The sequence below is a fragment of the Epinephelus moara genome, chromosome 13, assembly GCF_006386435.1.
Source record: "Epinephelus moara isolate mb chromosome 13, YSFRI_EMoa_1.0, whole genome shotgun sequence".
In the NCBI taxonomy this organism is placed as follows: Eukaryota; Metazoa; Chordata; class Actinopteri; order Perciformes; family Serranidae; genus Epinephelus; species Epinephelus moara.
Window position 1 is genome coordinate 7,143,274 of NC_065518.1, and position 11,805 is coordinate 7,155,078.

The following is an 11,805-nucleotide window of genomic DNA, read 5'->3' on the forward strand; positions in this document are numbered from 1 at the left end:
AATGTCAACTCGTCATGACAAAGACAACTTCTGGTAATGTCACTTTAATTAATGTCAAGTTGCCATAATCAAGACAACCCAAACAATGTCAACTTGTCATGACAAAGACAATTTCTGGTAATGTCACTTTGATTAATGTCAAGTTGTCATAATCAAGACAACCGACACCGAATGACACTTAATGACAGCAGTCATAAACGTTTATGACATGTACATAATGTTTATGACATGTTCATGAGTGTCATGTCATAGTTATGACAGTGTCATGTCACCCTTATGTAGATACCTTCAAGTAAAGTGAAGAATGCAGTTCTCTGAAAAATCAATTCATACTTATCATGATCATATTTAAAGATATTGAACATAGCTTAAAACCATATTGATGGATCCCTTTTGCTAAGGCAGTAGGCGACAAACGAAAAACACGGACAAGTGGATTGACAGTGAAGTCCAGTCTTTACCGAGCACATGCGACAGTGGAAATACAACTCATCAAAACCAAAGTTGTTTCACCAAACAGAAAAAAAAGTGCATGAAGGAATGTAGCTCTCGAGATAGCTCCCCGTAGGCGGTTCCTCCCAGAATTGTTTGGTCCGAAATGCCTAAGCAGCGGTGGATAGTAACTAAGTACATTTACTCAAGTACTTTACAGTTTTGAGGTAAGTGTGCTTCACTTGAGTATTTCCAGTTTATGCTATTTTATAGCAAACCTCTACTCCACAACAATTATAAAGGAAACACTGTAATTTTACTTCACAATGTTTATTTGACAACTTTAGTCACTTTCTACTTTCCAGATTTAAATTAATAATACAAAATATAATCACCAAATAAATGCTATTGTTATAATTATATCAATTAGACTTTACCAATCCCCAGAGAGGAATTCATAAGCAACATTAATAAAGTCATATAAATTAAAAACTAGAATTACTGCCCCATGGCTGTACGCCTCCACACACCAGTCAAGTTTTTCTTACTGTCCGTGCACACCAAGAGCTGCAAAAGCGACCGATTCAATTCATTGTCAAAGGGCACTGGCGACCACAGCTGCAAAAGCTGCAAAGCGTCCGCATTCTGGCGACCAGAAAATCAGATGAAAGTTGGGCAGTCGTGAACTTTATGCAAATTAGCTATGACGCATTTCAGCTGCAAATGACCAGCCACCAGTCGAAAAGTAGATGTCCATCACTTGTGTGGAACCCAGAGAACATCCTCGGAAAATGTAGTTCCTACCACACATTCGTTCCTACTTCAAAATAAGAGAGAAGCTAATCACTGCTGTAGCTGGACACCGAGTCCTTTATGATTCAAGCCTGTTTACATACAGGGACCGAAATCAAAAGGAGCAGGCGTGGGAAGCTGTGTCCAGAGGGTTAGTAGTTCTGTTCTGTTATCATTGACCAAATTTCTTTACTCATGTAGCCTAGCTTTTGGGGCTGGGCAGCCGGCAAAGGTGCTGTGCTCCAGCCAGTAACCTGTTTTGCAGCTCCTTTAAATTGACAAGCACAATCGAACGTTCAAATGTATGACGTCATGAGTGACTTGAGCTGCCAAAAATATTTTGGTTTGCAGCTTTTGCAACTCTTGGTGTGCACGTACGGTAACAGTTCACATCCATGTCTGTGAAAAGATGGATGCTTCACACACATTGTCCCCCAGGCAGCACAGAAGATCTTATCAGTTCATTGTGCCAAATTTAGAGAAATTCCCTTGAGGAGTTCTTGAGATACAGTGTTCCCAAGGATGGGGTGGACGGACAGACGGACAACCCAAATACATCATGCTTTCGGCCACTGCTATCGCCCACACGGAAGCATGAAAAAATGAATTTAATAGGACCTAAAAATAATGTTTTACAAAATGTATGCTTATCTGTTGTTTGGGTATAAAAGAGCATTGGCTTATCTACAACCCAAAATTCAAGATTAAACGATGCTGTGATTTTACAGAATGAAGACACAGGCTTTGATATAAAGCTCTGACACATCCACAACAGACGCCCCAGAGCTGAATGTACAGTAACATCATGACCCTCTGCAGTGCGTATAAGGACGGAGCATTCAAATTCAGGATAAAATGGGGACAAAAACAAGAACGTTTCAACCTGGGAAAATTACGAGTGGTGTTTTATCCGTCTTAACCGACCAATCAGATGAGTGTTTCTCCACAACACCCCAAATGAACACTAGTTAAGTGTCAGATGAAAAGGTTAACGGACACTCGTAAAGTCAAAGAGGCTCATTTACACAGAGGAGAAGGAATCCCTCACACACACACACACACACACACACACACACACATGACTATTGAGAAAGAGCAGACACACAAACACCAGTCACAAAGAGATGGACTTTCCAACCTCCCCTGATTTACAATCCGTCTTTGTCTCTCAGGACCGGTGCACTCACACAATGCTAATGGCAGCAAAAAGGACACGGTTCCACGCCTAAAATGGTCTCATCGCCAACCGCAGTGAGCCGCACGGTGACAGGAACAGAGCTGGAAAGTTGGATCCTGACTCGCTTTATACCAGCGAGCTGCTCTCCCTGCCCCCGACACCCCGACAGCTGCAACATCTGGAGGTTTCTGGAGACTCTTCTGCAGCTACTATAGAAATATATGATGTTTAACTGTGTTTGTGGCCTGATGACGTCAGTTTGTTCAACAGGTTTAAGAGCAACAAGTATGGAATAACATTTAAGTCCATATGTAAATAAATATGCCTATGAAAACATGTACATGGCTGAACAATAAATTCCGAAGAATCTAGGCAATAAAAATATAAATAAATGTATGTATAAATATATAAATGAGTCAGTATGGTTTAATAAATTAATAAATACATTTTTACTTCATTTTATTTTATTTCATTTTATTATATTTTATTTCATTTTATTTTAGTCTATTTTATTTTAGTCTATTTTATTTTATTTCTTAAGGACTTTTTATTTAAAGGCTACTATTTATTTCAGGGGATTTTTTATTTGATAATTCCACATTTATTTACTTCAGGATTTATTTTATAACCATCTTTCTTTATTTATGTATGTTTTTATTCAATTACTTATTTATTTAATATTGACTTAAATGGCATTCCATAAACTGGGGTCTGACATTTAAATTGTTTTAAATAATAACCACAAATAAAATATATAAACAAAACTATTAAGCTTGAAAACATTTATCAGATATAGATAGAAAATGCTGCAAAAAAATCAGATTTTTTGCAGCATAAAATCAGCTAACATCGCCCTGATAATGCAGCATATAAAAAAATCCATGTTTGAGTGCGAAATTGAACTGAATTAAATTAAATTAAATTAAATTAAATTTTTCTTACCTGTATTTGTTATTAATACTGGAATAATGTCATATTCTTTCATAATATAACACTTTGAAAGAAGATATTCTGCATATTAAGTAGTTTTACTTTAAGTACTTTAGCAGACGGTACTTCCATTTTTAGAATCAGAGTACATCTTCCACCAGTGTGGCAGACGTGTTCCTCGATGGCAACAGGCGTCGACAAACCCATTCATTCATGTGACTGTGACCGACGCTCAGTGTTCACGTTGACTCATTGATAAAGACATAACAGAGGCACAGATACACCCCGACTGTACAACACCCTGGTGTCAGTCTGTGCTACGACCCTATGATTCTGTCATTACACACTGGTTCTCATTCATTCATTCAGTCATTCATACGTCCATTCTTTCAATGTGCAGATGTTCTTTTGTCAGTCATGTTTTTGCTGCTCACCCACAGTGTCGTTTCCATTTCACTACTCTTTCTAAATCATGTCAAAGTTTCATTGCTGAAATGTTGCTGCATCATTTTACATTTATCAGAACAAACACAGCCCCATGTTCCTTTAAACATTTCACAACTGCAGCATCTAAATTGCTCCGTCACGTCCAAACCGTATCTGCTGACCCACCTGGAGCTTTGCCTAAACCAACATCATTATTGTTTCTGGATCCTGAAGTTTATTTGACCTTTGCTATCATAAATTCAAAACAGAGCTGAGAAGTTTAGATAAAACAAAGTCCCTGAGGGATCTGTTTCACATTTAACTACCACAGCACAGTCTGTTAGTTAGACGTGAGTTAAATTAAATGTTTATTCTATATTATTAAACAGCTTACAACCTACACTTATAAAAGATGTCATCTGATGGGGGCAGTTTTCTGAATTGACAAACTAATCCTGTTTTTTTATATCCAACTTCCAAGTCAATTTTATTTAAAGCCCAAAATGACAAAACACATTTAGTCTCAGAGAACTTTACAGGATGTAAATATATTTGTTTGGAGTGAAAACCTTCCTCATATTGTCAATGTTTAACAGATAAAGTTGAGCTTTTGTGCCGTAAACAAAGAACAAAGCAGGTTAATCATTACTTGTATCTGCACATTTATTACTTCATATCAAAACTTTATTGGTGTCTGTGGAATAAAGGCCTTGACTGTGATGGTGACTGTTGTAGACAAGGTTCTGAAGGTTGATATTTATATGAAATTATACAGAACGCCTTAAAGTAAATTATTAGTTGAAACCAAACCTGGAGAAATGCAAGGATTTGTTTAAGTCTCTTGATATTAAGATGCTGCTCCAAAAAACGCATTGCTAAACTGACAGGCGAAAAATAAGTGAACTATGGTCTTTGTGTCCTAGAAACTGTTATTGTTACATTACGTTAATACAGTCAAAGTCAATGGGAGTGTAGCCCACCATCTTTAAAATCTTTCACCAAAGTTGCTTTCTTTCAATAGTGGGATTTCCGTCAAAATTTAACTTGTTGATAGTTTTAATTGCTTTTCTGGATATGGGAAGAGAGTACCATCGTTTTAGACGTGTGCATGCGTGAGCTTGAGTGGGCGGTTATCTGTCAATCATTTTTTTGAATCAACCCCCCATCAGTCAAAAAGTTACCAGTTTTTAATACAGCTATTCACTTCAGTTAGCTAGCTATGCTAACGCTAGCTAGCATCTGGGTATCAACCAACTTCCCGATCATAATGGAATACAGTAACTTCGACCACTGCTCATTGTAGAAGGACCACCGCAAGAAAACATGCTCTTTGTTTTAATTATCGGACAATAAATCATAGTTGTTTGTTTCTGGCTGCCAGCATTAGCCAGCCTTGCTAGCACGCTAGCTAAGTTTGCTGAAAAGTTGTCCATTTTCACTTAAAATGTCAATTAATGTCCGCCTGTTCGGAGGGTAGGGGCACGGAACCCCTGGCAGAAAAAATGACAAAGTCCATGACTCGACATCTCTCTAATTGACATAAAGTGTCCCAAAATAAGATTTCATTTCTCAGACATAACATTTTAGTTTCAGACTGAGTGTTTTCTGAGAGTTTTTGTGTAAATGTCCATTCCCTCCTCCCACATCCTGCATTTTTTTGGGCTGAGCAGCCCCAGACCATGATATGAGATACGATAACTGTCTCAAAAAATAGTTATTATTATAAGTCAAAATGACTCTTAAAGAAATTACACCAGAGGGGTTATTTTTGGTTAAACACATGCTTTATTACTATAATTGAAACATGACACCTTTTTTTAATGAAAGTTTGTCAAAAGTAAAATAAAGTTGAGCTGCAACTCCTCGTGAGAACATTTTTCTCAAATGGAAGTTTGTGTAAAAAGTCTCCCTTTTGAAAATAACTAGACTAAATTTGAGATTTTCCATGTAGTTGCATTTTTTTTCAATATCGTAGATAAGCTAATGTACACGGTATGATAACTGTTAATTTTAATATCACGGTATACCTTAAAACCCTAAACTCAATACTGTCTTTCTTCAAGTTTACTGGTGCAAACCGCTCAGTGTGGTTCTGTGCTAAATATGGACACATGTACTTTAAATGTTTGGTGTCTAAAAAGCTGCAAATCCTCAGTAAATAGAGACTTCATATATTCTGGCATCTTCCTTGTATCTGTGACTCTTTGTCAATGGCGACTATTCAGTCATCACAGGCTCTGGTCTGTCTCAGCACGGACTGTGTGTATCTGCCTCAGCTAGTCACAGACCAGCACACACACACACACACACACACACACACACACAACAAACAGTACAACTGATGCAAACAGAAATACATCCATATCACACTTTATTCATCTCAGTGTGTGATATAATCAGAACTGCTGTCTGACACCATCAATGTGTGTTTACCAAGTCACATCTTCATCCTCTCCGCAAACAAACACTAAACTGACTTGACATTACCTCACCACAACTGAGGTCATGTTTACTCATACCATTACAATCCCCTGCACTGAGCGCTGAGAGCCTGTGTGGGTGAATCAGTAAGCTCAACCCCCCCCGACCCCTCCCTGCGTGCTGCACGCTGAGTCAGCTGAACTGGACTGTTCCCACCACAATGACAGCGATTAATGAAAAGGCTCATGTAGAATAAATTAATGCAGGAACTAGAATGATTTTGCCGGCCGACCGGGCTGACCTTTTGTGTTCTCGTGACCTTTAAAAGTTGTTATTAATCATTATATTATAGGGTGGGGGGGGGGATCGATACAGTAAAGTATCGCGATACTTTGCATTGTGATATTGTATCGATACATGGATGCCAAATATCAATCTTTTATTATATACATGCAAATACACATTTTAATTAATTAACTTTTAATGCTAGAATAATAAAAAATCAGTTGCTTTTTCATGCCACTAGATGGTGCTGATGTTTTTTTCCCTGGTGAGGTCAGCAGAGGTCTCAGTCAGCAGCATTTAGCAGGAAGTTCTTCAAAATAAAGATGGAGGCACCAGAGAAAGAAATCAGAAATGCAGCATCTGCGTTTAAATCAAACGTCTGGATGTATGTTGGAGTTTTTAAACACAGAAGGAAAGATGGACTTGGATATGACACGAGCGATTAGCAAGCAGTATCATGTGAGAATAAAATACTCTGCTCACCTCACCTCACACTCCACCATCAACAGAGATAGCGTTAGCCACTGAAGGTCAAGCTAATGCTAAACCCGGTCCGCCGAAAAATCGACACTCGACACGCCTAGCTCGACAAAACTGCCATCCAACTCTTAATACTTGAAGTTTTCTCACAACAACCCCAGAGACTGTCTTTATTCTTTTCTCTCTACTGTTCTGTTAACCTTCCTCTGGCATTTTGCTCAACATTACACAACGTCCGGTGATGGTGGCGCACTGAGTAGTCGTGGTTACACCTGCTCTATTGCTAAATCTAAAATTACTTCAATGATCTCATTCTGCATCAAGAGTGCCATGAATGTTGTGTATCGACGTGCTGCAAGTGAATTTGCCACAGAAAGGAAACAAGGACAAAAATAGGACAATCGAACGACGTTTTCAGAAAGACGATGCGCCGGGCTCAGATTTGGGAGAGGGGAGCGGTGCGAGCCCTTTGCAGACAGGTTACACTGTCTGCGCAAAGAGCACAGAAAGTCCCTCCATCACGGACATTCTGTACGCCATACAATCCTACAAACAAGACTTTCGTGCTGAAAAGGACGGTGTATTATCGTTCCAACTGACACTGAATGCAGCGGACATATCGCCGAGGCTGAACAACACGTATCCGCCGCCGAAGACAACATTACATAACATTTTGTTCAATACAAATTTACCAAAGAGGGAAAAACAAGTGATGCAAATCGACACCTTTTACAGCCAGTTAGCAGGCGTGTTAGCTTAGATTGGTAGTTAATGCGACAATAACGCTGCATTCACGTGGTGTCAGAATAATCAGAAAAATGAGCTCCCGATTGGTAAAATTACCCCCTCGAGTCAGAACAACTCGTTAAGTCAAAGAAAATTCTGGTACAAGCGTTGATGAGTTGACGTCATGTATGCAGAAACACAGTGGATAAAAGTTAAAGTTCAGTTCAGTTGAATATATGTTTGAGCATGTTGGCGGATTCTGATACTTCATTTTAAATTGACTGCACTTGTATAGCGCTTTTCTTGTCTTCCGACCACTCAAAGTGCTTTTACACTACATGTCACATGGCCGAGGCTACCATACAAGGTGCCACCTGTGCTACCACCGCACTCACACACCGATGGAACAGCCATCAGGAGCAATTTGAGGTCAGTATCTTGGAAGATCCAGGAAGCGAACCGCCGATCTTCCAATTAGTGGACGACCTGCTCTACCTCTGAGTCACAGTCGACCAATATCAGCCAACACAGATGACGTGACGATATTATCACGCATCCTGAGGAACCACATTTTTTAAACTCTCAAATATCACTTGGTATTGGCCTCAAAAATCTGTTATCAGTTGAGCTGTTGCTGAAACCAGTTGTTGATGGTGACATAAGATGGTAACACTCTATTTCCAAAAACTAGCCAAACCATGAGCATGAATATGACAACAATAAGGCATGAATGAGGACGAACCATTTCTGATAAGATTCAACCAGACAGGCAGATTATTTGTTTCAGGTAAGAAGCATTTGCAGTGTAATGATAAAATAAAAGGAAAAATTAACTTCCAAACACCTTGATGCTGTGTCTTTTCATCAGACCGGCCTGCGCTACATGCACACGCAGCTCTGCAGGCTGCAGGTGAAGCGTAATCACTGTGTTGTCCATTTGCTTTCAGACCAGGACATAGGTGGAGTCTCACTGTGTTTGCTCTGCCACAATAAACCTGCACAGTGTCCTGACAACAGGCAGTTATTACCAGCAGCAGTAAGAAAGCTCGTATTCCCCATTACAATCTGTGGTCAAACATTAATGGATAGAAGGAGGAACCACAGACGCACAGGCTGAAACACACACACACACAACAACACACAGTGTAGCTTAAAGAAATCATTCAGCAGTATAGTAGGAATTTAAAATGAATGTAAAGCTATCTATGCATATTTATTAATTAACAGCCCCTAAATGCAGGCAAGAGGTCACTGTTTGACCTTGTCATGCATTTCCCAGTTTCATTTCACCACTTGCACTCAGCTCAAAGAGGATTCCCCTCATGAACTCGTTACCCACAACAATGAATTTGCAAATCACAACTATTCATGATGTGTTCAAAGTCTGAAACTGGCAACAATCTTCGGAGTGCACATAATATTTCCTGGTATAATAAAATGATCCATAAAGGTCTCGTATATTCTACTCACTCTACTACTAACAGGATTAGATTTTTCTTCTCTGATGGGTAGAATATTGTTTGTTCTGCTCTAAAGAAACTGTTTACATTTTCATTCTTAGATCTTCTCAATCCTCATCCTTAAGGCTGCCCCCTAATAGTCGACTAAACGTTAGTCGCCCAGAAAGGTCATTAGTCGGCAAGATTTTATTGGTCGTTTAGTGGCAGAAATAAAATATGAACAAACATGAAACTCTATTAGGAGCTGCACCTTGTCAAAATAAATCAAAACCTATATGACTGGACCATGTGAGAACAGGAAGTGGACACAGGAAGTGGCCACGCTTAGCTGTAGACAGGAGTCACGTTACACCATGAATATTACTATCTGACCTGCTGAAAATGATACTGTAGAGTGTTCACTAATTTTCAGTCAAATAAAACAATTTGTGGGAGTGAATTACATGTAAAGTCAATGTTAAGATGCGATTAGACACAAATTCCAGTCGGGCGGCACGATGGACGCGAAATAAATGGCGCAGACAAAGCTAGAAGCCTGATTTCACACCATACGTTTATTCGCGAGAGTTGAAAAATCTGGACTTCAGCAACCAATTTGCGATGCGAAACCCAATTAGCACTGAGATCCTGTGGGGACATATGACGCCAAGGATGTACCAGCTGAACTTCAGTCACTGATTTAGCGATTTCATTAGCATGTGACGTGAGTAACTGCCGTGTATGAAGCGAGTCAAAACAAAATATTCTTGTCATTCAAACTTGTGTAAGTAACACAACGTAAAAATTCGCAGGCTTTTGACAGATGTGAAAAATGCAGAAAATCTTACCTGTTCAAAAACTTTAATGACAAACTAGAGATTTGGAGTGCGCAAACGTGACTGACGCAATGTGAGGTCGTACTTATTTTAACACGTACGACAATTTCAGACGATAAAACGGACACAGTGTGCAAAGGCCTTAACTTGTGTCACAGCAGCAACATAAAGTTTGTTGATCCAGCTAGGACTCAGGATAGTTGAGAGGGCAGTCTGGTATCAGACCCCCAGCACTTGGGCACTTGATCTTGCTCTGACTGAATTCGAGTTACTTAAAGGTACTAAGTGAAGGTCCGTCTCCACCGGGCTGCTGCTGCAAAATGTATGTGAACTCTGTGTTGTGGTGGGTGCCGGTTGTTTGTTAATGTTAGCGGACTCCATTTCTTGTCCATAGGTTGAGTTGGAAGGTCTCAGTTTTTGTATATTGTAAAAGTATACAGAACACTGTTAAGGAGCTAAGGGTGCTTTCACACCTGCCCTGTGTGGTTCGATTCAATTGAACTCAAGTTCGTTTGCCCAATCAGTGCGGTTCGTTTGGGCAGGTGTGAACACAGTAGTCACAGTCAGGTGTGCACCAAAACAACCGGACCAAGACCTTCTTGAAGAGGTGGTCTCGGTCCAGTTACAAACGAACTCTGGTGCGGTTCGTTTGTGGTGAGAATGTGTTCCGACCTGGATCTGAACCAACTGCAGTCACATGACACACTGTTTGGGTTACTTCCTGGATTTTTCCCTCATGGAAATTCTGACCAATCAAGAGCAGCTTTCTCACACAAGGCATTTTATCTGGTCCGCTTGTAAATGCTGCCGTGAGAACACGAACCAACTCTAGGCAGTTATACAGCTTTGTTGCAAAACTAGTCCCTGATTCAGACCAAAGGAGACGACTCTAGGTCTGAGGGCAGCCTGAAACTAGGGTCAAGACAACACCATGATAGGGTCCTTTAATGTTATTATTTCAGCCATTATACTCATTTTTATAAGTAAATCAAGTTTCTCTGAGCTGTATGCTGCAGAAATCCATGTAAAGACAATTATGTCCAGCGACATTTCATCAGTCAGAGTCACATCAGCAAGTGAAAGTAAACCTCTCCTGTTGACTCGAATGAATCTCAGACTAACAAAAAAACAACACAAACACAACCAGACTCCCGTCACAGTTTGAGGATGGCACTAATTCCATGTCAAAGTGAATAAGTGCATTTGTGAGGAAATAATTAGCAAGATTTTTACTATTTCTGCTTTCCCCCGCAGACGAAAATAAAACTTTCATTTAGGAACTTTAAGGAAACAAACCCGCTCCTCATCCTTAGTGTGTCATATCCACAACAAACCACACCAGTAGTTGAATCCTGACATTAACACGGAGACCTGTTACTCTGAGCAGCAGCAGCAGAAGTTAAACTCCTCTTACCTGCTCTTCGCGGTCACCTGTGGCGGAAGAAGCCATGTTGGAGAAGCTGCTCCGGTTCACAGGTAGGTTTGAATCACAGGAGTTGAGGAGGAACCAGACTAATCCTTACACCGACTGTACAGTAGTTTTAAACACACAGGAGGAGGTGACATCTGCGTGAAGCTCCAGTCTGTGACACACTGAGGGGACTCCTGTCCTCAGGGGTCCGGAGACAGGGGGAGGTGAGCGGGGAGAGCGGCGGGTTGTCCCGGTGTAAACTCCAGGTGACGCGGAGCTGATCCAGCTGCAGCACGGGGGGACTGTCTGAGAGGAGCAGAGACAAAAGCAACCACAAGGTGGCGGCATTGATCACATGAGCTTCACATGAACAGACAGTGTAGTAACTAAGGGACTGTTCGTTACTCATAAGGGGGGACATGTCAAATTATTTTAAAGCACTGAGGAGGG

General features: G+C 40.2%; 1 protein-coding gene across 1 annotated transcript in view; it reads right to left on the minus strand.

Annotated features, from left to right (window-relative positions):
• LOC126400323 (ankyrin-3-like) overlaps positions 1-11,510 on the minus strand; it is a 236,498-nt gene extending 224,988 nt beyond the window's left edge. The window contains exon 1 of the mRNA XM_050060947.1: positions 11,359-11,510. Coding sequence (XP_049916904.1) covers positions 11,359-11,394 — 36 coding nt within the window. The 5' untranslated portion in view covers positions 11,395-11,510. The remainder of the gene's footprint in view (positions 1-11,358) is intronic.
• Positions 11,511-11,805: the final 295 nt, after the last annotated feature.